This window comes from Salmo trutta, chromosome 31 (genome assembly GCF_901001165.1).
Source record: "Salmo trutta chromosome 31, fSalTru1.1, whole genome shotgun sequence".
Classification (NCBI taxonomy): Eukaryota; Metazoa; Chordata; class Actinopteri; order Salmoniformes; family Salmonidae; genus Salmo; species Salmo trutta.
In genome coordinates this window covers 13,055,095-13,083,072 of record NC_042987.1, presented here as the reverse complement: position 1 = coordinate 13,083,072, position 27,978 = coordinate 13,055,095, and the positions used below count along the sequence as shown (strand labels likewise).

At 40.6% G+C, this 27,978-nt stretch overlaps 1 protein-coding gene across 1 annotated transcript in view; it reads right to left on the bottom strand.

Annotated features, from left to right (window-relative positions):
• The window catches only part of pth1r (parathyroid hormone 1 receptor), an 85,421-nt gene that overhangs the window by 4,851 nt on the left and 52,592 nt on the right, over nucleotides 1-27,978 (bottom strand). Inside the window, exons 3-10 of the mRNA XM_029725309.1 lie at nucleotides 26,876-26,986; nucleotides 26,207-26,331; nucleotides 23,129-23,223; nucleotides 18,512-18,698; nucleotides 15,691-15,844; nucleotides 11,714-11,774; nucleotides 10,879-10,945; nucleotides 10,606-10,700 (exon numbers count right to left, since the gene is read on the bottom strand). Of these exons, the coding sequence (XP_029581169.1) occupies nucleotides 10,606-10,700; nucleotides 10,879-10,945; nucleotides 11,714-11,774; nucleotides 15,691-15,844; nucleotides 18,512-18,698; nucleotides 23,129-23,223; nucleotides 26,207-26,331; nucleotides 26,876-26,986 (895 nt within the window). The remainder of the gene's footprint in view (nucleotides 1-10,605; nucleotides 10,701-10,878; nucleotides 10,946-11,713; nucleotides 11,775-15,690; nucleotides 15,845-18,511; nucleotides 18,699-23,128; nucleotides 23,224-26,206; nucleotides 26,332-26,875; nucleotides 26,987-27,978) is intronic.

The following is a 27,978-nucleotide window of genomic DNA, read 5'->3' as shown; positions in this document are numbered from 1 at the left end:
GAGGGGAAAGGACCATGGGCTCAAGCTGGGGATTATCGCCGCCCGCAGTGGGAGATCGAGACGGCGAGAGCTGAGAGGCGCTGGTATGAGGAGAGGGAGCGCAACGGACACGGGAGGCAGCCCCACAATTTTTTTGGGGGGGGGGCACACGGGGAGATTGGCGGAGTCAGGTGGTAGACCTAAGCTAACTCCCCGTGCTTACCGGAAGCAGCGTGGTACTGGTAAGACACCGTGTTATGCTGTGGAGCGCACGGTGTCCCCAGTGCGCGTTCAAAGCCCGGTGCGCTACATACCAGCCCCCCGCAAGTGCTATGCGAGTGCAGGCATCGAGCGAGGGCGGATGGTGCCAGCTCAGCGCGTCTGGTCTCCAGTGCGCCTCCTCGGTCCAGGTTATCCTGCGCCGGCGTTGCGCACTGTGTCTCCAGAGCGCTGGGAGGGTCCAGTTCGCCCAATGCCTGCTCTCCGCCCGTGCCGGGCCAAAGTGGGCATTCAGCCTGGAGTGTGGGTAAAGAGTGTCCGTACCAGAACTCCAGTGCTCCCCCACAGCCCGGTTTATCCTGTGCCTCCTCCTCGGACCAGGCCTCCAGTGGGTCTCCCCATCCTGTGCCACCTCCCAGGACCAGGCCTCCAGTGGGTCTCGACAGTCAACGGTCGCCGGAGCTGCCCGCCAGTCAACGGTCGCCGGAGTGGCCAGACTGCGCCGAACTGCCGGAGTGGCCAGACTGCGCCGAACTGCCGGAGTGGCCAGACTGCCCCGAACTGCCGGAGTGGCCAGACTGCCCCGAACTGCCGGAGTGGCCAGACTGCCCCGAACTGCCGGAGTGGCCAGACTGCCCCGAACTGCCGGAGTGGCCAGACTGCCACTCCACAGTGGTCCAGTCCGGGCCAGAGAGGTAGGGTTAAGGTGAAGGCGGGGGAAAGAACACGCCCGGGGCCAGAGCCTCCACCGAGGGTGAGGCGCCCACCCGGGCCCCCCCCAATAGACTTAAGTTTGGTGCGCCGGGAGTACGCACCGTTGGGGGGGGGGGTTCTGTCACGCCCTGACCAGGTGAACTCGGGTATATTGGGTCAGGGTGTGTCATGTTAGGTATTTTTCCTTGGTTTGTGTTTTGTTTACGTTTTAGCCTTGTGTAGGCTCTAGGTGGGAAATTCTGTTGGGTTCTGTCGATTCCCAATCAGAGACAGCTGTCGCTAATTGTCTCTGATTGGGATCACATTTAAGTGCTGTTTTCCCCACGCTGTTTGTGGGGTGTTGTCTCGTTGTTTGAGCACGTAACGTATTGGCATTTTTTCTTGATTTTGTGTACATGTTTAATTCCAGTGTGTTGAATAAACATGTGTTCGCTCCCAGCTGCGTTTTGGTCCGCTTCCTCGTCACCAGACGCCGAACGTTACAACAACTCAACCAAATATCAACATTTAAAGGAGATGCATCTAAATGATTGGCTAGTTTCATCTGAGCCACTGGCTTAATCATGTTCTTTAACTTTTATTTTTGGTTTAGTTGGAGACGTGAATCCAACATATCATTTTTTAGTTGTTGACACGTTAATGAGCTATTTACATCTCTATGGGGTCAATTTCACGCCATATGAATTGAATTCAAAATAAAATAAATTGTGAACATGAAAAATAAAGTTGAGAATGTAAACACATTTTCGAGGACGGGTGAAATAATGGATGTTGAAATCAAAAACCAAACAATTGAAAGCAAAATAAATAGAATTGTAAATAAAAGACATCAAAAGCAAAACCCCAAAATGTGTAAGCAAATAATTTTAAAGCGAGAGCAAAAAACTTTGACAAATTATAAAAAAATGTATCTGAAAAACAAATGCAAAAATCATTTTCGATTAAACTGCCCCAGCAACAAATGCTATTGAATAGATTTTGCCTACACTTTCAATTGTTTGGTTTTTGATTTCAACATCCATTATTTCACCCGTCCTCGAAAATATAATGTTTACATTCTCATCTTTATCTTCATGTTCACGATTTATTTTATTTTGAATTCAATACATATGGCGTGAAATTGACCCCATACATCTCTAGCTCAATCAAAAATCTAAGGTAAAGTATATGACAAGATCAAATTAAACTTGATTTAAAGTACATTTAAAAACTTAGATTTTATATTATTTAGTCCAATTCATTAACTTGGATATTTGGTTGAGATGGAGACGTAAATCTAACATATTTTACATTTGTAGACAAACTGGAACTAAAGCCACACTAAGTCAGTGGCACAGATGGAACTATCAAAGCAGAGGACACAGTACATTTCCTTCAAATGTTGATATTTGCATGCGTTGACAACCAAACACAGTTCCATATCCAGTTTGTCTTCAAATAAATAATTGGTATGTTGGATACACTTCTCCATCTCAACCAAAGATCAAAGTTAAAGAATAGGACTAAATCAAATCAAAGAAAACTTAAAATGCACTTTAAATAAAGTTTGATTTACTGTAGTCCTAATCTTTAACTTTGACTTTTGGTTGAGATGGAGATGTGAATCCAACATATTCATTATAAACTTGTATATTACATTTGAAATCAACCAAAGCTTGAAACCCTAGGGGCTCTATTTTAACAAACCTAACGCAAAGATGAATCTTAGCGCTGGCGGTAGCGCTATAGCTTCAGGGGTGTGTCAGAAATATTTTAGCTAATTTCACAACAGGAATTATGGGTGCAGTAGCTGGCGGTGGCGCGAAAGAGCTGTGATTTGAGGAATTGTCAAACGATGGGTGTAGCTGGTGCATGGAAGTCAGGCGCAGGAGAGCAGAGATGAGTGGACAAAGCACTTTACTGAGGCAATTATTAGAACAGAACGCAACCACGTCACAAAAACAAACGCCCAAAGAACAAGTGAGGCAGCACAAAGTACAACAACCAAGTACAAAGTACCTGCGGCCACAAAGCACGGATACAAAACAAAACCCGGCGCAAACCAGCCGGAAGCGTGCCAACCTTGACAATAAACAATACCCCACACAGACATGGAGGGAACAAAGGGCTAAATACACATAGTAATTATGAGGAGATGTAAACCAGGTGTGCAGGAAAACAAGACAAAACAAATGGAAAATGAAAAGGTGGAGCGGCGATGGCTAGAAGACCGGTGATGTCGACCGCCGAACGTCGCCCGAACAAGGAGAGGGACCGACTTCGGTGGAAGTCGTGACATGAATAAACAAGTTGTGGCTGTGTCGGGGCTTAACACCTCACTTTCCAATCAGAACGTGGTCCATGGCTTAATATGTGGATGCTTGTGTACTTGTGTATTTACGGTCTTTTATGTATTGTGTCATCATTAACTCCAATTAGAATATTAGTCTGCTATAGCCTAGTTTGTTAAATAGCCTGCCTCATATTTGCTAAATATGTTGAACATGTTTGCAGTCAACATTTTTGCAATTGCATTGCTCCAATATGGGAATAAATTGTTAAACAGACTATAGCATTCACACTGATATAGGGGCTACGCCTACTGTAAATTGCAGTCTGGACATGCCAAACATAGTTAATAAGCTAAATTAAATTCACTAAGCTTTTGATAAGGCCTAAAAATACAGTGTATAATTAATTATAATCTAATCCTAATAATAATTAAACAACAACCTGTCATAAATAGGCCATGTCTTAATACAGGCAACATAATTGCTTACATTGGGCATATACAATAAACAAGGCAACTTAGAATATGGATGGTTTTACGCACATGCAAACTTTTCACAGGAGCTGGACAAAGATCCAATATAAAGAGAAAGTGGGAATGTCCACTCACCAGTGTACTGCTCCCAAATGTAATGTTTTATAAACACCATGGAACCATCTTACAAATCATGTTTTCATTTCTCCAGAAATAGACCAAATTGCATTGCCTTCGAGTTCTTAAAATAAACACATGGACCGTTAATCTTTCTAATTAGTTCGTTCTTTAATCAAATTAAACGAAAAACAATTAATCTGTTTTTTTTAAACAACAACAATATTTCTGAATAGGATCGGGTCAGAAGCATGATATAATAAATTGCATTTCTCGTTCCATGAGCATAAGGCAATGTGTGCACACGTAGGCCTAAGGGCTCTTCGGCAGGCGGAATTGATGTCCTATCCAAGATAGTTCATTAAATAGTATATAGTAACCCTACAATAGGCCTAGTTATAACAAACATGTAGCCGATCAAGTTTTTATTGGTTTCAACATGCAAATATTCATCTACACACATTGCATTCACATTTTGAAAATGCACTACATGTTCGAGCCATAGACAATTGGACATTGCCCAAACGTTGGAATAAGATTAGCCTCCCATCGCTGTTCATATGGCCCGTTAGTGACTTTGCCACGTCAAAGGTAAACAAACAAACTGGAAAATAGTCTAGGATACAAGTGGATTCAGCACCAAGGACAGCGATCAGAATTCCTGCGAGTTGACAGTTGAAAACAGACGAAAGTGCAAGATGCTTTTTTAAAACAAAATGAGAAAGGAAAAATAATAAGCAGTCTATTGTAATAACTTCATCTTCCTAAACAGACTTCCTACAGTCACTGACACCTTTCATTCAATGGGCATTGAACATAGGCCTAATGAGTCCAAACTTTTTAACAGAAGCTGCATGGACAAAAATAATGTCCAATATAAAGAAAAAAATGGGAATGTCAGTTGACTGTTCTGTTGTTTATGATATTTTAATAAAACATTGGTTATAGGTTACTGATTAAACTGTGCGCCTCCACTGGCAAAAAAATCGATGCCATAACCAATCGCATTACCGCTAAGACCAGAGTCTTAAATATCACTAGTAGTGCTGCTTGAAATTGGCACATCGGTGCACATTTTTAAGGACACACATCTCAAATATTTCCACCCCTCTCACCTCAGCACAAGCGAGCTGATATAAGACAGGTAAATTACCAACCCTGGCACCAGGTTTGTAAAATAGCAGAGTTCTCGCTTTTACAAGTTGAAATTGCCAAAGTGTGCGTTTGACACTAGTGTAGCCTTAACGCCAGCCCTAGGACTATATGTATGCTCTATTTTTAGTTGAACCCTGGGTTAAATTGAAATAGTTTCATTAAGGTGCTCTATTAAACATACCGTTTGGAATGACTTTGATAGCAACAATGAACCTATTTAGTTATTAAATGATCTCTCAATAATCATTCTCATCTTTAAGTTTGTTAAAATCCTGGATGGGAGACCAAAGGGATAGCTGTAGACAGATCAACTCTCCAGTAGGAGGTGCTGCCCAACCTATAGTTTTTTTCTGATAATGGATATAACATTGAAAATCTGAAGTTGTTTCATATGTATAAATTCAACATACGGTTTGTCTAGCTTGAAAATTGGTAACCATGATGACATAATCCTGTGGTTGAAATGTCACCTTCAAAACAACATTGATGACTTTTTGCAAACCCAATGTATTTTCCTTGTAAATTCCATGTCACAATACGTTGACAAATTACACTGAAACAACGTTGATTTAACCAGTTTGTGCCCAGCGGTTGGTGGCATGTTTTGGTGTGATAAAGATTAAATACTTCTATCAGCATGCTGGAAATAACACAGGCTACCTTACAGTAGGCTACCTTACAGTACATGTTTATTTGTATTTATTAAGGATCCCCATTAGCTGCTGCTCTTCCTAGAGTCCAGCAACATGAAGGCAGTTATATACAATTTCAAATATTACATGACATTACACTTCATAACACTTTTCACAATACATTAAGTGTGTTCCCTCAGGCAGTGACTATCACATATCTACAATACAAAATCCATGTGTACGTGTGTGTAGAGTGCGTGTCTTATCATGTGTATTTGTGTCTGTGCCTGTGTGTCTCTTCACAGTCCCCGCTGTTCCATAAAGTGTATTTTTATCCGTTTTTTAAATCTGATTCTACTGCTTGCATTAGTTACCTGATGTGGAATAGAGTTCCATGTAGCAATGGCTCTATGTAGTACTGTGCACCTCCCATAGTCTGTTCTTGACTTGGGGATTGTGAAGAGACCTTTGGCGGCATATCTTCTGGGGTATGCATGGGTGTCCGAGCTGTGTGCTTGTAGTTTAAACAGACACCTTGGTCCATTCCTCATGTCAACACTTCTTACAAAAACAAGTAGTGATGAAGTCAATCTCTCCTCCAATTTGAGCCATGAGACATTTACATGTATATTATTAAATGTTATCTCTCTGTATACATTTAAGGGCCAGCAGTGCTGCCCTGTTCTGAGCCAATTGTAATTTTCCTAAGTACCTTTTCGTGGCACCTTACCACACGACTGAACAGTAGTCCAGGTTTGACAAAACTAGGGCCTATAGGACCTGCCTTGTTGATAGTGTTGTTAAAAAGGCAGAGTAGCACTTTATTATGGACAGACTTCTCCCCATTTTAGCTACTGTTGTATCAACATATTTTGACAGTTTACAATCCAGGGTCATGCCAAGCAGTTTAGTCACCTCGACTTGCTCAATTTCCACATTATTTATTACAAGATTTAGTTGAGGTTTAGGGTTAATGAATGATTTGTCCCAAATACAGTGCTTTTAGTTTTTGAAATATTTAGGACTAATTTATTCCTTGCCACCCATTCTGAAACTAACTGCCACTCTTTGTTAAGTGTTGCAGTAATTTCAGTCGCTGTAGTAGCTGATGTGTATAGTGTTAAGTCATCCGTATACATAAACACACTGGCTTTACTCAAATCCAGTGGCGTGTCATTAGTAAAGATTGAAAAAAGTAAGGGGCCTAGACAGCTGCCCTGGGGAATTCCTGATTATACCTGCATTATGTTGGATATGCTTCCATTAAATAACACCCTCTGTGTTCTGTTAGATAGGTAACTCTTTATCCACAATATAGCAGGGGGTGTAAAGCCATAACACATGTTTTTCCATCAGCAGACTATGATCGATAATGGCAAAAGCCGCACTGAAGTCTAACAAAACAGCTCACACAATCTTTTTATCATACATTTCTCACAGCCATCAGTCATTTGTGTAAGTGCTGTGCTGAATGTTGACTGTCCTTTCCTATAAGCATGCTGAAAGTGTGTTGTCTATTTGTTTACAGTAAAATAGCATTCTATCTGGTCAAACAAGATTTTTCCCAAAAGTTTACTAAGGGTTGGTAACAGGCTGATTGGTCAGCTATTTGAGCCAGTAAAGGGAGCTTTACTATTCTTGGGTAGCGGAAATAATTTTGCTTCACTCCAGGCCTAAGGGCAAACACTTTCTCGTAGGCTTAGATTGAAGATATGGCAAATAGGAGTGGCAATATCGTCCACTATTATCCTCAGTAATGTTCCATTCATTCTCAGACCCCGGTGGCTTGTCATTGTTGATAGACTACAATACTTTTTTCACCTCTTCCACACTCATTTTACGGAATTCAAAATTACATTTACATTTTTGTCATTTAGCAGACGCTCTTATCCAGAGCGACTTACAGTAGTGAATACATGCATTTCATTTTCATTTCATGCATTTTTATTATTATATATTTTTTTTGTACTGCTTGTCTTTCATAATTTGATCAGTTATACTTGGATGTGTAGTGTCAGTGTTTGATTTTGGCATGCAATGCGAATCTTGCCAATGAAAAACGAATTAATTAATATTAATCAATATCAGTGTGTTTCGTGATGAATGAGCCATCTGATTCAATGAATGATGAGTTTGCCTTTTTGCCCAAAATGTAATCTAAGGTGCTCCAAAGATTTTTACTATCATTCTTGATATAATTTATCTTTGTTTCATAGTGTAGTTTCTTCTTTTTATTTAGTTTAGTCACATGATTTTTCAATTTGAAGTATGTTTGCCAATCGGTTGTGCAGCCAGACTTATTTGCCCTTCCTTTTGCCTCATCCTTCTCAACCATACAATTTTTCAATTCCTCATCATGCTTATTAGTAACTACAATAAAACAATTTCAGAAATGTGTCAAGTGCAGCATCTGGGTTGCTCCTCATTACAGACCAACAAGTATTATTTACATAAACAACATAGGAATCACTACAAAACATCTTGTATAACGTCTTATACACTATATTAGGCCCAGCCTTTGGAACTAGATATGGCTATTATATTCCAATGGATTTGGATACAGCTCTAAAGCACATTTTTGCAGCATTAGTAAAGATGTGATCAATACATGTTGACGATTTAATTCCTGTGCTGTTTGTAACTACCCTGGTAGGTTGACTGATAAGAAGCTTTTTCTTGAGTGGGCAGCTTGATGAAAGCCAGTCAATATTTAAATCATCCAGATAATATGTTGATATCACATACATTATCAAGCCTTTCAGACATGTTATCCAGATACTGACTATTAGCAGCTTGCCAACAGGAATAGGCTTTAGGTGAGGCATATGAACCTGTAGCCATATTACTTCAACAGTATTTAATAGGAGATCCTCTCTAAGCTTTACAGGAATGTGGTTCTGAATATAAACAGCAACACCTCCACCATTGGCATTTCTGTATTTTCTGTAGATGTTATAACCATGTATTGCTACCACTGTATCAAAGGTATAATCTAAGTGAGTTTCAGAGATTGATCTGTTTCTAGCAAATGATTGATTTCATTAACCTTGTTCTTAAGCTACATATATTAACATAGGCTATTTTTAGCACTTTTCTGGGATGCTTGATTGTTTTCATTGCTTTACTGGGAAGCGTAGCAGGAGTAGATATTCTCATGTTATTTATGTTAGTGGAAGGTGAGCTGCACAGTGGACTTCCTACTAGGGCACACCACCTCAGTGCTAACAGTATAATTCTGGTTCATAGGCACATGATTGCTGTATACAATAGCTGTAGGATCAGCAGAGGTATTCAAGGCAGTTAAAGGGATATACAGTGCATTCGGGAAAGTATTCAGACCCCTTGCCTTTTTACACATTTTGTTACGTTACAGCTTATTCTAAAATTGATAGTTTTTTTTTATCAATCTACTCACAATACCCCATAATGACAAAGCCAAACCTGTTTTTTACAATTATTTTCAAATGTATAAAAAAAACTGGAAATATCACATTTAAGTAAGTATTCAGACCCTTTACTCAGTACTTTGCTGAAGCACCTTTGGCATCGTTTACAGCCTTGAGTCTTCTTGGATATGACACTACAAGCTTGGCACACCTGTATTTGGGGGAGTTTCTCCCATTATTCTCTGCAGATCCTCTCAAGCTCTATCAGGTTGGATGGGGAGTGTCGCTGCACAGCTATTTTCAGGTCTCTTGAGAGATGTTCTGTCGGGTTCAAGTCTGTGCTCTGGCTGGGCCACTCAAGGACATTCAGAGACTTGTCCCGTAGCAACTCCTGCGTTGTCTTGGCTGTGTCCTGAGGGTTGTTGTCATGTTGGAAGGTGAATCTTCACCCCAGTCTGAGGTCCTGAGCAGCCTTGAGCGGGTTTTCATCAAGGATCTCTCTGTACTTTGCTCCATTCATCTTTGCCTCAATCCTGACTAGTCTCCCAGTCAGTGCCACTGAAAAACATCCCCACAGCATGATGCTGCCACCACCATGCTTCACCATAGGGATGGTGACAGGTTTCCTCCAGACGTGACGCTTGGTATTCAGGCCAAAGAGTTCAATCTTGGTTTCATCAGACCAGAGAATCTTGTTTCTCATGGTCTGTGAGTCCTTTAGGTGCCTTTTGGCAAACTCCAAGCGGGCTGCCATGTGCCTTTTGCTGAGGAGTGGCTTCTGCCTGGCCACTCTAACTAAAAGGCCTGATTAGGAGAGTGCTGCAGAGATGATTGCCCTTCTGGAAGGGTCGCCCATCTCCATAGAGGAACTCTGGAGCTCTGTCAGAGTGACCATTGGGTTCTTGGTCACCTCACTGACCAAGGCCCTTCTCCCCTGATTGCTTAGTTTGGCCGGGCGGCCAGCTCTAGGAAGTCTTGCTGGTTACAAACTTCTTCCATTTTTAAGAATGATGGAGGCCACTGTTCTTGGGGACCTTCAATGCTGCAGAAATGTTTTGGTTCCCTTCCCCAGATCTGTGCCTTGGCACAATCCTGTCTCGAAACTATACGAACAATTACAACCTCATGGCTTGGTTTTTGCTCTGACATGCACTGTCAACTGTGGGATCTTATGTGCCTTTCCAAATCATGTCCAATCAATTGAATTTACTACAGGTGGACTCCAATCAAGTTGCAGAAACATCTCAAGGATGATCAATGGAAACAGGATGCACCTGAGCTACATTTCGGTCTGAATACTTATGTAAATAAGGTATCTGTTTTATATTTTTAATACATTTGCAAAAACTTAGAGAAACCTGTTTTCAGGTCGTCATTATGGGTATTGTGTGTAGGTTGATGAGGGAAAGAAAATTATTGTATACATTTTAAAAGAAGGCTGTAACGTAACAGAATGTGGAAAAAGGGAAGGGGTCCGAACACTTTCCGAATGCACTGTACATTAGGTTACTTACATTGTGTCTACCAAAGCCCCTAGGATAATGTACATTTGCTTATGACAACTCAGCAACACAATGGTAGGTATTAACTGTGTTGGGCTTGGGCATACATGTCATGATAAAGTAATCAGTGAAGGAACAGTCAGAGTATGGCTTCTTACCTGTACTGCTGTCTTGTGTCACATCTGCCAGCATTTGTCTCCCGAAGTTTAGTGGCCAGAACTCGGATTATATTCAGGAACAGCATAAAATTCACCTTTGATAACAGACAATGACACAATGTAGCACACCAAAGCCCAATATCTCAACTACTAAGTCTCTCAGAAAGCAGATAGTGGTAATAGTGGTCAGTAATTGTGATAATTAAACGTGTCAATTGAAAATGTTAAATGCCATTATGCCAATTAACATTTTCAATTGACATGTTTACTTACCACTATTGCTGTTAGAATGGGTACTTGTACAATCCACTTCAGATTGCCTGCACTTAGGTCCCAGCATCTGTAAGTGATAAACAGGGAATTTATGAAAAACGAATATAGATACGCATGATTGTGGAACGAATCTATTTCGGTATATTCTAGTGTAACAACAACACATTGGCAAGTTGGCAACCCTTCCAGACTGGTCTTAGGCTCTAAAGTCTTGGCTGGAATTCAACCCAACCTGCCATAGCAATGTTTTACGCATGGTCCTTGTATACAAGCTACTGCCTGGCCGCACACAATTCTTATTTTGAAAACGGTCAGAATCTACCTTAGAGTGGAGTCAACGTGATAGGCTTGTAGTAGTATGTTTCTACAGTCCTCAAAGTCATTCTGTGATTTTATATAATCATGTGGAAATAGTTACTACTTTGTAAATACTGTAATGTGGGTTTCGATTAAATTGAAGACGTACACTCTGCCTTTAAACATTCAATGAACCTAAGGGGATTCTTGAACACGTTCTAAGGTTCTGTCTCACATTTTTTTTCTTTTTTTACCTTTATTTAACTAGGCAAGTTAGTTAAGAACAAATTCTTATTTTCAATGACAGCCTAGGAACGTTGGGTTAACTGCCTTGTTCAGGGGCAGAACAACATTTGTACCTTGTCAGCTCAGGAATTCTAACTTGCAACCTTTTGGTTACTAGTCCAACGCTGTAACCACTAGGCTACTCTGCCGCCCCAAATAAACTTATTCATGAAAGATTCTGGCAAATGTACAGTACTTTGTGTTCAGAGCCAACATCAATGATGACAAATTGGGATTACAGCGCAATACTTACTCTGTGTCTGCCAAGGTGGCTCTCACACTTGCCCACACTGTCACAAACATTGCTGGGACCCCTGCAAATCAACAACGAACATCAAGATATATCTCAAAACAACTTAACAGCTGAGACCCCATCAAAACAGATTATAGTGATCTATAAACCACACAAATAATGATTAAACACAAAATACAGCAATTTACTTCCAATTATTATAGTGGGTTCAAGTCAAAATTAGCCTTGTAATATATTGTTAATATAGCGAGGCAATTTGGCGACACAGCATCCACATTGTATGCGCTGTGCTTACATAACCGTTACGCACAGTGTGTACAATGCAGGAGCCGTACAGCCTAGCTCTCTGAACTATTCTTGAGTTCTGCGTATAACAGCATTCACACCGTATGTGTGAAAACATTGAATAGTTAATAATTGTTGATCAATCAAAAATCAGCTGTCTGTGAAATATTATACGAAACATTATGACATAGGAAATGCTTTTCAAATGTATTGATTAATACAGTTCAAGTCGGAAGTTTACATACACTTAGGTTGGAGTCATTAAAACTAGTTTTTCAACCACTCCGCAAATTTCCTGTTAACAAACTATAGTTTTGGCAAGGTGGTTAGGACATCTACTTTGTGCATGACACAAGTCATTGTTCCAAAAACGGTTTACAGACATATTATTTCACTGAATCACAATTCCAGTGGATCAGAAGTTTACATACACTAAGTTGACTGTGCCTTTAAACAGCTTGGAAAATTCCTGAAAATGATGTCATGGCTTTAGAAGCTTCTGATAGGCTAATTGACATCATTTGAGTCAATTGGAGCTGTACCTGTGGATGTATTTCAAGGCCTACCTTCAAACTCAGTGCCTCTTTGCTTGACACCATGGGAAAATCAAAAGAAAATCAGCCAAGACCTCAGAAAACAATTGTAGACCTACACAAGTCTAGTTCATCCTTGGGAGCAATTTCCAAACGCCTGAAGGTACCACGTTCATCTGTACAAACAATAGTACGCAAGTATAAACACCATGGGACCACGCAGCCGTCATACCGCTCAGGAAGGAGACAAGTTCTGTCTCCTAGAGATGAATGTACTGTGGTGTGAAAAGTGCAAAACAATCCCGGAACAACAGCAAAGGACCTTATGAAGATGATGGAGGAAACAGGTACAAAAGTATCTATATCCACAGTAAAAGTCCTATATCGACATAACCTGAAAGGCCGCTCAGCAAGGAAGAAGCCACTGCTCCAAAACCGACATAAAAAAAAACAGACTACGGTTTGCAACTGCACATGGGGACAAAGATGGTACTTTTTGGACGAAAGCCCTCTGGTCTGATGAAACAAAAATAGAACCGTTTGGCCATAATGACCATCGTTATGTTTGGAGGAAAAATGGGGAGATTTGCAAGCCGAAAAACACAATCCCAACCGTGAAGCACGAGGGTGGCAGCATCATGTTGTGGGGTGCTTTGCTGCAGGAGGGACTGGTACACTTCACAAAATAGATGGCATCATGAGGCGGGGAAATTATGTGGATTATGTGGATAAAGCAACATCAAGACATCAGTCAGGAAGTTAAAGCTTGGTCGCAAATGGGCCTTCCAAATGGACAATGACCCCAAGCATACTTCCAAAGTTGTGGCAAAATGGCTTAACTTCATCGGGGTAAGGGGCAGTATTTTGATGTCCGGATGAAAAGTGTGCCCGTAGTAAACCGCCTGCTACTTAGGCCCAGAAGGTAGGATGTGCATATTATTAGTGGATGTAGATAGAAAACACTCTGAAGTTTCTAAAACTGTTTGAATGATGTCTGTGAGTATAACAGAACTCATATGGCAGGCAAAAACCTGAGAAAAAATCCAACCAGGAAGTGTGGAAATCTGAGGTTTGTAGTTTTTCAAGTGATTCGCTATCCAGTATACAGTGTATATGGGGTCATATTGCACTTCCTAAGGCTTCCACTAGATGTCAACAGTCTTTAGAACGTTGTTTCATGCTTCTACTGTGACTGGAGAGAGAATAAGAGCCATTGGAATCAGATGACTGAGAAAATGACATGAGCTCAATCGTGCGCCCTCACGTGAGCGTTAGCTGTGTTCCTTTTCATTTCTGAAGACAAAGGAATCGTCCGGTTGGAATATTATGGAAGATTTATGATAAAAACATCCCAAAGATTGATTCTATACATCATTTGACATGTTTCTACGAACTGTAATAAATCTTTTTTGACTTTTCGTCTGAACTCACTGCGCGAGCACAGTGGATTTGGATTACTCGACTGAACGCATGAACAAAATGGAGGTATTTGGACATAAAGATGAACTTTATCGAACAAAACAAACATTTATTCTGGAACTGGGATACCTGGGAGTGCATTCCGATGAAGATCATCAAAGGTAAGTGAATATTTATAATGCAATTTTTGTCATTTCTGTTGACTCCAAAATGGCGGGTATCTGTATGGCTTGTTTTGATATCTGAGTGCTGTACTCAGATTATTGCAGTTTGCTTTCGCCGTAAAGCTTTTTTGAAATCTGACACAGCGGTTGCATTAAGGAGAAGTGTATCTATAATTCTTTGAATAACAGTTGAATATTTTATCAACGTTTATGATGAGTATTTCTGTAAATTGATGTGCTCATTCACCGGAAGTTTTGGGAGGCAAAACATTTCTGAACATTACATGCCAATGTAAAATGGGGTTTTTGGATATAAATATGAACATCATCGAGCAAAACATACATGAATTGTGTAACATGAAGTCCTATGAGTGCCATCTGATGAAGATCAAAGGTTAGTCATTAATTTTAGCTGTATTTCTGGTTTTTGTGACGCCTCTCCTTGCTTGGAAAATGGCTGTGTGGTTTTTCTTGTCTAGGCGCTGTCCTAACATAATCTGATGTTATGCTTTCGCCATAAAGCTTTTTTGAAATCAAACAATGTGGTTGGATTAACGAGAAGTGTATCTTTAAAATGGGATATAATACTTGTATGTTTGAGAAATTTGAATTATGAGATATTTTTTTTTAGCATCCCACATACCCCAGAGAGGTTAAGGACAACAAAGTCAAGGTATTGGAGTGGCCATCACAAAGCCCTGACCTCAATCCTATAGAAACTTTGTGGGCAGAACTGAAAAAGGGTATGCGAGTAAGGACGCCTACAAACCTGACTCAGTTACACCAGCTCTGTCAGGAGGAATGGGCCAACATTCACCCAACTTATTGTGGGAAGCTTGTGGAAGGCTATCCAAAACGTTTCACCAAAGTTAAACAATTTAAAAGGCAATGCTACCAAATACTAATTGAGTGTATGTAAACTTCTGATCCACTGGGAATGTGATGAAAGAAATAAAAGCTGAAATAAATCATTCTCTCTACAATTATTCTGACATTTCACATTATTAAAATAAAGTGTTGATCCTAACTGACCTAAGACAGGGAATTTTTACTAGGATTAAATGTCAGGAATTGTGAAAAACTGAATTTAAATGTATTTGTCACAGTTGTCGTAGGAAGGAGCGGACGGACCAAAGTGCAGCGTGTGTGTCGTTCCACATTTTATTTTCACTGTGAAACTTTGCAATACATACACAATAAACTGAACGAACAAAAACAACAAACCGTGACGCAGAGTAGAAACATACACTAACTCAGAAACAATCTCCCACAAACCCATGTAGAAAAAAAACCCTACTTAAGTATGATCTCCAATTAGAGACAACGAGGACCAGCTGCCTCTAACTGGAGATCATCCCAAACAAAACCCAACATAGAAATACAAAACTAGAAAACCCTCCCTGTCACGCCCTGACCTACTCTACCATAGAAAATAACAGCTTTCTATGGTCAGGACGTGACAGTATTGGCTAACGTGTATGTACCCTTCCGACTTCAACTGTATGTGTTTTTTAAAGGGGTTCATTAGTAGCAGTGCATCTTCAGTTAAAAATGTGTTTTCTATGACATCACATACCCCATCCAATCAAAGTGAATCCCCAGAGGTACTTCCTGTCTGAGAAGAAGGTCATGAAGATGAGGCTGTGGAGGTACAAGCCCTCTACTAGGATCCAGTAGTAGTTGGTGGCCAGGAAATACAGGAACAGGGTCACTGCTAATTTACAGCCAATCTAAAGGAAACACAACAGACAAATACATCTAATATACTGAATTTACTAAATACAATAGGCTATTTCATGGTCACAAGCACAAGGTTCTTCTTGTAGTGACCTGAAGCCATACATTTTGAATCTTTAGAATCCACTCTTGCTTTGCACTGTTATATACTGCTTGGCTTGTGTGACATACAGAAACACTAAGGGTAGTGTGTACAATGACAAATGTGTATTCACTTTGCAGGGAGTAAACCAACATTCAAGCCTCTCCATAATGAAACTTCTAGGTTCCAAGCACGGTTTGTACAATGAAAGATTTATTCTAATCCAAGTAATACTGTGTGTTGCTCAAACCTGGAGAGGTTGATAAAATATACAGGGAATTTAACAACAGGGAATTCCTGGTAGGTTAGCCTGTGTATGTCCCAAAGGATGCCAACCTCTATGCCTCTGTCTGTCCTACTCAGTGGTGTAGTGGTGCCTGGAGAAGTGGGAATACTCAAATTTTGCCTATTCCCCCCCCAAACGGCCCGCCCGAAGATGTTTAAGCCTATCATTAGCGTCACTATATTTTTACGGTTCCTTAAAATGTATGAAACCTGGACGTTTTACTTCATATTATGAGGCATGTCTTACCTTGCTTCAAAGTAACCTAAAGCCAAAATCTCACCATAGGAACATGGAGACAATTATTCTATAAAGACTTCTCATTTCCGCTCTCCTGTTCTATTGTTTTTCAAATCAACTTTCATTGTCTGGCAGCCAAAGATATTATCCTTGTCATATTAGCAACCCATAATAGTTGTTGCATTGTTAGATCTCCCCTCTTTCTAAATGTCCATCTCTGTCCAGGACAGAGTGCAATTTTCCCGCAAAATGCATTTTGGAACATTTGCGCGAAGGCCTACCGCCGTGTGCACATTGCTGCGCTTAAAACGTGAAGAACTAAAAGTTTATCAACATTTTAAGCTAAACATTCTGATCGGTTCCATCAGGCTTAATAATTGATAAGGCATATACCTACACTACTGGTCCTAATGTACAGTACCAGTGAAAAGTTTGGAAAAACCTACTCATTCAAGGGTTTTTCTTTATTTCATTAGAAAAGCTTCTCCAACAGTCTTGAAGGAGTTCCCACATATGCTGAGCACTTGTTGGCTGCTTTTCCTTCACTTTGTGGTCCAACTCATCCCAAACCATCTCAATTGGGTTGAGGTCGGTTGATTCTGGAGGCCAGGTCATCTGATGCAGCACTCCATCACTCTCCTTGGTCAAACAGCCCTAACATAGCCTTGAGGTGTGTTTTGGGTCATTGTCCTGTTGAAAAACAAATGATAGTCCCACTAAGCGCAAACCAGATGGGATGGCGTATCGCTGCAGAATGCTGTGGTAGCTATACTGGTTAAGTGTGCCTTGAATTCTATATAAATTACTGACAGTGTCACCAGCAAAGCCCCCCACACCTCCTCCTCCATTCTTCACGGTGGGAACTATACATGCAGAGATCATCTGTTCACCTACTCTGCGTCTCACAAAGACATGGCTGTTGGAGCCAAAAATCTCAAATTTGGACTCATCAGACCAAAGGACAAATTTACACCAGGCTAATGTCCATTGCTTGTGTTTCTTGGCCCAAGCAAGTCTCTTCTTCTTATTGGTGTCCTTTAGTAGTGGTTTCTTTGCAGCAATTCGGCCATGAAAGCCTGATTTCCGGAATGACTGATCATCATGTCTTAAAGTATTAGACTGTCGTTTCTCTTTGCTTATTTGAGCTGTGCTTGCCATAATATGGACTTGGTATTTTACCAAATAGGGCTATCTTCTGTATACTACCCCTACCTTGTCACAACACAACTGATTGGCTCAAAAAATCCACAAATTAACTTTTAACAAGGCACACCTGTTAATTGAAATGCATTCCAGGTGACGACCTCATGATGCTGGTTGAGAGAGTGCCACGAGTGCGCAAAGCTGTTATCAAGGCAAAATGTGGCAAATTTAAGAATCTCAAATATAACATATATTTTGATTTGTTTAACACTTTTTGGGTTACGACATGATTCCATATGTGTTATTTCATAGTTTTGATGTCTTCACTATTATTCTACAATGTATAAAATAGTAAAAATAAAGAAAAACCCTGGAATGAGTAGGTGTGCCCACACTTTTGACTGGTACTGTACGTAGCTACTTCCTTCAGCCTGGCTTGCACACTAACTATTGATAATATGCGCGAGCCAAGAGACTTATCCTCTTAGCTTTTTCTCCTACTACCCGCTCTTTCTTATCCAGTTTTATAATCAGACTTTCTTTGTGGCAAGTCTTTACAAATAGCATTGATTTAGCTTATTTAGAAATGCTGCGAGAGACAGTAATAAAACAATCATAATGAAAAGCCTCAAGAGTCACGTGTACCGAATGCTGGAACGACTTTAGCAACTCATATCGAATAGTCCCTGGATAACATTGATCACTATGTCCTCAGAGGATGGCCTTTTACAATGATCTAACAAATTTAGAACACACATTTCACAAAAACAGTCAGAACCGCATTTATGAAAATATGTTCTACGTAAATAATTACAAAGGTGCCTTGGTCAATAACTTCACTACCTTAGCCTGGAACTTACTATTCTCACGTATTAAACCTCCTATAGTCTGGGGCCAAAGTTAGGTACTTACAAACTGGGTTTTGTTAGCTGGAGGAGCCTCAGTGATGGACTTGAGATCTTCCACACTGACTCTTTCCATGTCCTCTAGGGCAGAACCAGAGTATAGCACCACGTCCTTTATGAAGATGCTGATGCCTCGCAGCATGAAAGACACAAACAGGTGCATGTGGATGTAGTTCCTGGTACAATGCAACCGCCTGGATGAGTGGAGGAGATAAATATATATTAAAAAAAAGATATCATCTTCACAGTGACAAGCAATAGTCGTGTTGTGGTAATACTAGGTCATACTATTGGCTTACTCAAACCAAAGACAATCATTGAAAAAAATACAGAAATGCTTGTGCAAAACTTCTGAGAAACTGACGCTACTAAGCCGTTAATACACTAGGAACCCATGTTTAAATCTTATCAAGGTGGTAAGTGTGTGGAGGGGGGAAGAGTTTTCCACAGTGAGTGTGTTTGTATGTACAGTACCAGTCAAACATTTGGACACAGCTACTCATTCCAGGGTTTTTCTTTATTTTTTACAATTTTCTACATTTTCGAATAATAGTGAAGACATCAAAACCATGAAATAACACATATGGAATCATGTAATAACCAAAAAAGTTTAAACAAATCAAAATATATTTTATATTTGAGATTCTTCAAAGTAGACACACTTTCTGCAAAGCTGTCATCAAAGCACTCTTGGCAATCTCTCAACCAGCTTCATGGGTTAGTCAACTGGAATGCATTTCAATTAACAGGTGTGCCTTGTTAAAAGTTTTGTGGAATTTCTTTCTTTCTTAATGCGTTTGGGCCAATCAGTTGTGTTGTGACAAGGTAGGGGTGGTATACAGATGATAGCCCTATTTGGTAAAAGACCAAATCCATAATAAGGAAAGAACAGCTCAAATAAGCAAAGAGAAATGACAGTCCATCAGTACTTCATGACATGAAGGTCAGTCAATACGGAAAATTTCAAGAACTTTTAACGTTTCTTCAAGTGCTGTCACAAAAGCCATCACACGCTATGATGAAACTGGCTCTCACGAGGACCGCCACAGGAATGGAAGACCCAGAGTTACCACTGCTGCAGAGGATACGTTCATTAGAGTTAACTGCATCTCAGATTGCAGCCCCATAAATTGCTTGACAGAGTTCAAGTAACAGACACATCTCAACATCAACTGTTCAGAGGAGACTACGTGAATCAGGCCTTCGTGGTCGAACTGCTGCAACAAAAAGAACACTACCAAAGGACACCAGTAAGAAGAAGAGACTTCCTTTGGCAAAGAAACACGAGGAATGGACATTAGACCAGTGGAAATCTGTCCTTCAGTCTGATGAGTCCAAATTTGAGATTTTTGGTTCCAACAGCCGTGTCTTTGTGAGACGCAGAGTAGGTGAACGGATGATCTGAGCATGTGTGGTTCACACCATGAATCATGGAGGAGGAGGTGTGATGGTGCTTTGCTGGTGATAGTGTCGGTTATTTATTTAGAATTTAAGGCACACTTAACCAGTATGGTTACCACAGCATTCTGCAACGACACGCCAACCCATCTGGTTTGCGCTTAGTAGGACTATCATCTGTTTTGCAACAGGACAATGACCCAAAACACACCTCCAGGCTATGTTAGGGCTGTTTGACCAAGGAGAGTGATGGAGTGCTGCATCAGATGACCTGGCCTCCAGAATCACCCGACCTCAACCCAATTGAGATGGTTTGGGATGAGTTGGACCACAAAGTGAAGGAAAAGCAGCCAACAAGTGCTTAGCATATGTGGGAACTCCTTCAATACTTTTGGAAAAGCATTCCAGGTGAAGCTGGTTGAGAGAATGCCAAGAGAGTGCAAAGCTGTCATCAACGCAAAGGGTGGCTACTTTGAAGAATCTAAAATATATTTTGATTTGTTTAACACTTTTTCATGTGTTATTTCATAGTTTCGATGTCTTCACCATTATTCTACAATGTAGAAAATAGTAAAAATAAAGAAAAACCCTTGAATGAGTAGGTGTGTCCAAACTTTTGACTGGTACTGTATGTGTGCGTGATGTGTGTGCGTGTGTGTGAGTGTGTGTGCGCACGTACTTGTGCGTATATATGTGTGTCTGTGTGTGCACGTGTGTTTGTATTTTCACACTCTTCAGAACAATACTCATCCTAATTAGAGCCAGCTGAATTCCGCGCTGACTATAACACATTCTTGAGATTTAGGGGCTTGAAAAGCACAAATATTGAATTGCAGGGCTGAAAGTGAGCTGTAAAAACAAAATTGCAAGCATGTGTTGAGCAGATCCAAGAGCATGCGTATTTCCTCCCAGACAAGCAAAAGTTTATCTGTCACATTATCCTCAAAACATCCCTTGCCAACATTGAAGGGAGCATTTGATGAAGTTGGAGTCAGGTTGTATTGTGTTGTCGATACACAGACTATACCAAACTAGAAACGGTTATCTATATTCTGACATTTGCTTTCATGTAAATCCAAGCATTTCTCAGACACCCAATGTTGGCAACAAATGTTAACCTCCAGCGATATAAAATTATTATTGATCATGATCATTATTATTGATCACCAATTTGGCTACGAATATTCTAAAAACCCTTATCAGTGTAGTGATGGGGGAACAAATCGATACAGTTACATATTATTTTGGACAATATTTTATTGATACTTTGACTCCAAGTATCGATTGCTAGGTAACGTTATTTGGCTCTAGTCGGCTGTACCTGCACCAAAATTCTGGTATTTTTCATTGCATAGCTTGTTCTCCATCTTTTAAATAACGAGCCATTATGTTTTCATATTTCCATGACTGATCAAAACTAATTTCCTCATGTTCTCTCGTCTCTCTGCGGCAGACATATAGTGAGCATTCTTTTTGGAACATCAAATCGCAATAACATGTCAGTATTGAATCGCAATACACATAAAATTGTGAGAATCGCAATATATATTGTATCGGCATATAAGTATCGTGATAATATCATACTGTGAGGTCCCTGGCAATTCCCAGCCCTATATCAGTGTAGGCCTACAGTGTATTACTGTGGCAAGCAGTGAGTATATATAACAAGTAACCGCAGAAAACTCATGAATCATTATTTGCTTGTGTCTAACCTCTGCAGTCAAACCCATTACTACATTTTAGTCATTTAGCAGACGCTCTTATCCAAACCAACTTAAAAGAGCAATTAAGGTTAAGTGCCTTGCTCAAGGGTACATCGGCCGATTTTTCACCTAATTGGCTTAGGGATTGCTGGCCCAACGCTCTTAACCACTAAGCTACCTGCCACCTCTCAACTGGCTATTAAGATATTGGACAAGCTCTCCTTTGGGGAATTTTGATTTGTGAAGTGGTGAGGGAAACTAATTTGTGAACAGGAAGAGGAAAAACACCAGTGCTAATGTGCAGTATGTATCCCTCGGTCTCTCCACAGAAAACATTTATGAACCTGCCTCTCCTGTGTCTGAGGGTTTTAAAAGCCTGACATGTTAAAGGGAAGAGGGAGACGTAGCTGGAGTGCTCCTGAATGCGCTGCTGGGACGTCAGCCCAGACCCCCGGGGACCTCCGAGACGTGTGATTAGACTAATTTGGCCTGTAGATTTCCTGGTGCCAGTTTAGGATCTCTCTCTCTCTTAAAACATTTACTCCCTTCTGAGAAGCCTGGCTTAGGCTCTAAGTCACGTTGAGCGCAATGTTTGTAAACACGACTTTACACCAATTCCTGGACTTGACACTCTCCCTCCGCTAAACAAAAAATTGTAAATAATGGGGAGGTTTCCTTGCATTAATCACCTAAAAGAAAAATGAAACGATTCAATGTAAAATGTCAAACAAATTCAACCTTGTGTGCAAGGATTAGTGTTCATGCTGCTGAATTTGAGTAATTTGTTTTTTGGCTAAGGCAATGATAAGAACAAAGTAACTGTCTCTAGAAAATCCAACCAAATTCACTACATATCAAATTGACTGTGAGAATTAATTTACCAATCTATTTCTCTTTCAGCCTGCCTTAAAGGCTTCTGCCCGGACATGACAGAATATTAATTAGGCTGAAACTGCACACCAATATATTAGTGATATTTATTTAACTAGCCAAGTCAGTTAAGAACAAATTCTTATTTACAATGACGGCCTACCGGGGAACAGTGGGTTAACTGCCTTGTTCAGGGGTAGAACAACAGATTTTTACCTTGTCAGCTCAGGGATTCGATCCAGCAACCTTTCGGTTACTGGCCCAATGCTCTAACCACTAGGCTACCTGCCGCCCATTTCTTCATGTAACCATACCACCAAGTAAATATAATAACAATACGCACTAACCACGGATCTCTGAGGTCTGAGATGAATAAGTATGAAAATAACAAAGAATATACTGTAAATGCCAGCAAGATGAGGCACGATTCACAATCACACGCTGGCTCCAAGGCAACAACCTCAAAGGCAGCCACCTCTAATCCTTTTAAAAGTCAAACGCTCATGGAAAAGCAAAGGTAAAACATTATACAAACACATTTTGCAGGCTTTGTCTCTCTGTTTCACCACACAAAACATTTGATGAGAGATTTGGTGGGAGATCAAATATGGACTGAGGAAGGAATTTTCCCAATGACAACAAGTACTACTCACCGGAAATAACCCAGGATGATCACAGCCACCATAAGTGATCCCAGAGAGATGGAGTAGCCCACTGTGTAGATGAGGTACAAACGGTCAAATACTTCCTGTTGAGTGAGACAAGGTCGTATGAAGGAGGAATGTTAAGAGAGACGGAGTAGCCCACTGTGTAGATAAGGTACAGACGTTCAAATACTTCCTGTTGAGAGAGACAAGGTCATATGAAGGAGAGATATTGTTAGTCATATCAGGTGGCAGGTCAGGAGTGAACTGTCTACTCAGAGGTGTCGGACCTACTTACAGTAGCCTGTTTGAGGAAGTGATAGATGTTTGATAAGTGTGCCTGGTGTGCTACATTGATTGTTTTACGACATAAAAGTCATTGACCCAGGACATTCCAATTACACAATATTGTCCCCATAAATCTGCTTAAATCAATCATAGGGTCTCTGTGCCTCACTGTTTAACCTTTATAGAGGCACTGAGGATAATGTTACTCACGACAAAAATGACTCACAGTTGCAGGCTACGCATTACTAAACAGAAAACTGCTGCAGACCAAAAACAAAACACCATGCATCTTAAAGCTCAAAGAAGGTGCTGTCATGGTGTGCGACCATTCCAAGATCTAAGGTAATTTCATGGTGTGCGACCATTCCAGGCCTCTGATTATTTTCTGAATAAAATATGGTGCGTTACTTCTGACAGTGAGCTGCCCACCAGAGGACTGACGCCCACCAGGCAATGGGCTGCCCGCCAAGTGTCAGACTGAGATAGAGATTTCTAATAAACAGAATATTTGGCTTGAGAGATGTGCTGTACTGACAAAAGCCCTGGGTGGGGTGGGGTGTGGTGCGTGCTGGGGCTTCCAGCTGGAGATTACAGCACAGAGCAGGCAACCAGAGGACATACAGCTGGAGAGGTGAGACGCTAAAAAACCTGGATTCAAATAGGATTTGTTTTATTTCAAATATTTTAGCTGCACTTGATTGAGCTTGCCTGGCTAAAATAAATCCTGTTCACCTGGCACTCCAGGCAGGACTCAATCAAACTCTCAAAGTATTTGAAATACTGTTTGAATCCAGGTCTGGCTTCTATAGCTACCCGTGGTTGCTGGATCAACACAGCCTAGTGGAGAGGCTCCTTTGGGGCCTGCTGTAACCAGAGCCTACTCCACTGCTGTTATCATTTAGGGATGGGGACCCAGTGCCAAACCCAAGGGTTCCTAAGTTGTGGTGCACGGCTGAAGGGTTTAATTTGGTGCATATGCATTTTTCATTAACTATAGCTGCTGCTATGAGTCCTGGGACCGGGAGACCATCAGCATAAACATTTGAAGTCTAAGAAGAAATAAATCAGGGGCCCTCTCCTCAAAATGTTGATGGAAGGATACCCATGACATCCTCCGCCCACAACCGTAATGTTGAGACCCACATTTAAATGGAGGAGAGTAGAATGCACGTGTGGGGAGAGACCAGAGAAGTTTGGTTTAATATTCATATGAAGCCAGATATTTTGGGTTGCAGTAAGCGGTCTCTGGTGCACGTTATTATGAAAGTAAGCCCAAAAGCAGATAGCCTGGTTAAACCAGACTGAATCCAACTTACAGTACTCAGGATGACCTTTTCTGAACCTTGGCTGGAGCTAACCGCTAAGTAACCTTGCTCAGGTTAAGAGTGGGGAGTAGCGTTCAACAATTTCCTGCTTAGCGCCCTCGACTTGTCATTCAGGGACTGATTACTTACCGCCTCCTTTTACATGGCCCAGTGTTGCCCATGGCAACTTGCTGACCCCTAGACTTGGGCTCAATTCGAATTGAAGGCAGTCAATTCAGGAAGTGATTTGAATAAAAAATTCAGAAATGTCTAAACTTCTGAAATAGCTTCTACTTTTCAGTTTATTGAGAAGTCATTGAAAATAAATGTTGTTTTTTTCGGATTATTGAAATGTAATTTTTTCTTGCTTCCTGAATTTACTGCCTTCAATTCAAATGGAGCCCAACCTTGTTGTATATTGGCCCAGAACTGAGTGTAACAGGCAATCCATTTAATCAATGAGCACCTCAAATAACAGTTGAGGGCAGAGGATATAATTTAATGAATGGAATTGGAATGACCTCTGTGATGATAATGGAATTAGTAAAGACGTAACAGTATCAGTAATCTTTCTATGATTAAAGTTACTTTAAAGTGTTTAAGACATTTTTCTTACTCATTTTTGGAGAGATGTGCCGGTCATATAACCTTTATTCCGATATCCAATTCAGCTCCAATACATTTAAGTCGGAGGAAGAAGCCTATCATATCAGATTGTAAGAAGGGGTTCAATGGAGGTAATGCTTCGCTTAATCTAGCAATAGATTCTTTGGTCCAAACACAAGTATAATCATTCCAAACATTGTTCACATAATCTCCAAGGGGGAAATAAGTCAATAGTAAAGAATTGGCATGTCTGCTTTTCATTTGAAGTAGGGCTCACATTTCTGAGGGGACACATCTTTTGTTCCATTTGGCGACATTCTTCATCTAAATGGTAAACAGGGTTTTTAATGTTGATCTTCTAAATATCTTTTGTTATTGTTAGGTTTCCTGCAAATGAGTAGAAGGATCAGAAAAAGCAGAATGTAAACGAGTCTAACAATGGGGATGGCAGACAGACAATGAACACGGTAGAGGTTCAAGAAGTTACAGACATGTGAGGTTAGAGAATGATTGAGCCCTCAGAGAGCAGTAGCTAGCTACCTCCTGCAGTATACTCACACACAAATCCTCCTACAGCTCCATCTGAATTGTGACAGAAATGAAAAGCGGCCTAGCCTACACCAGTAAAAAGGGCCTAGTTTCTTACCAATCAGATCACGCGCCCAATATCATACACATTCCAATACCTCCACATTGATTGTGTAGGCTAATGCTAGAACTGCCCTCAAACAATAGAATAGATTGAAATAGACTTAAAATGTCACACTTTTTTTCAGAAAAGACACAATGGCCATTGTCCCTGTCCCCTGCTATTGTGTCACGTCTCTGACAAAGTTGGCATTGTCTAATGTTGTGAAGAAATGCATGCTAGGATAGACATGACCCTCACCTTCTCATTATTTTGGTTATAGTGCGAGAGGAATTTTGCACATTCGCTGTAGTTGGCCCATGTCTTGTTGTTGGTAGTGGTCAGCTCCCACGTCCCATTGTTGTCACAGCGACGATAGGCTAGTCCTGTAGAATACAACACATAGAATACAACAGAATGACAATGCACATGTCATTTCTTTTCACCTGTAAGTACATATTGGTGTTGTATACTAGGATATACTGTGCGTGACAACTTCCTAGAATAAATGTCCATGCCCATTTTTTAAAAACATTTTTAAACACGCTGTTGGCATTTTCTAGGAAACAAAGTGAATAGTATGTTAGGAGTTTGGTAGAATTTCAGAAATCATGTGTATTTTTTCCAGTGTAGCAGCCTTGTTAGATGAAGAACTCAAGTTTTAAAAAGATCAAATCTTGTTGCGTCGATGTAACTATAGAAATGTATTCAAAAGCAACGCCCCATGCTGTCTTCCAGAGTAAAGCAGATACAAGAGGTTGTTTTCAAATTTTACAATAGTGAACACCATTACCTATAATATATGCCATTTAGCAGACGCTTTTATCCAAAGCGACTTACAGTCATGCGTGCGTACATTTGACGTAAAACTGAAAATGAGCTCAGTGAAAGAGAACTGTTGAACTGCAGGCTACCCAGGGCCTGTCTTACCTTTATGGTTGAAGTCGTAAATGTACTCTGGACAGGCAGTGGACACCAGCTTTCCAGGAGACCCCTCAGGCCAACAAACAATGCCATCCCACTCTGGCGAGCAGTAACCATCTGCAGGAATAGAGCCAAAGCAGTAGTGACATTTAAGCCTAGTGACTTTGACTGTTCACTGCCTTGGCTCCAACATTACGTCGCCTTAGGCTTCGTTATATTCCAAGACACCAATGAGTAGCTGTTTTTAGATTGTGTTGTCCCCTGAAAAGGATACACAAATGAACTTTAACCTAATGTCATGATCATAAATAGCATGTAGAGAAAGATGGCCCCAGTAGCCTGTTAATTGGTGGGAAAGTAGGAAATGGATATAATGCCCCTTGTTCACAACACCAGTCATCTATAGCAGTGATGTCTTCTGTCTGCTGGATATGTTTGATCATCCAGAGAAGATTTGTGGCTGCTGCTCTCCATCAAAACTACAATTAAGGCTAAACAAACAAACAAACATATAATTCCCCAAATACCTCAAAATGTCAACATTTTCAAGCAAATGTGTGTCATACTTCAATGTTTTTATTGTACTTTGTTTTGGCATGAATCTGCTTCCACTGTTTACGTCCACCTCACAAGAAAGACATGCTTGTTAGTCTATGTTGCTTCCGCCGCATGAAAAGGAGACTTGCAATGTTGCAGTCAGGAAATAACTGAGTAGGACTATGCAGGCATGTTTCTAATGATCCATAAGAGGGGCATAGGCCTAAATGCACTATTTATTGAATGTTTATGATCTTACCGCAGCAGTCACACACTTTAACATAAAGCGCATCTCTTCTGTTAAAGTGGATCTTATTTGTGGAAATTCCATGCAAAATCAAGAAAACAACAGCAACAATGGTGCAGGGTTCTGGATCCCTTGGGGAAAAAAACAAAGATACTATGGTACACCACTGAAGACTGAGTCTAGTTCACCACAGTGGAAGAGCAGAGTCAAGCAGTTAGCAGTTCTGCTGACCTCTCTTATTTCCACCCTCTTGTAAAATCTTTCTTCCTCACCCCCTGGGTATGCTTACAGCGCGGTAAAGTTGCTGTTTGTACACTTTAAGCAA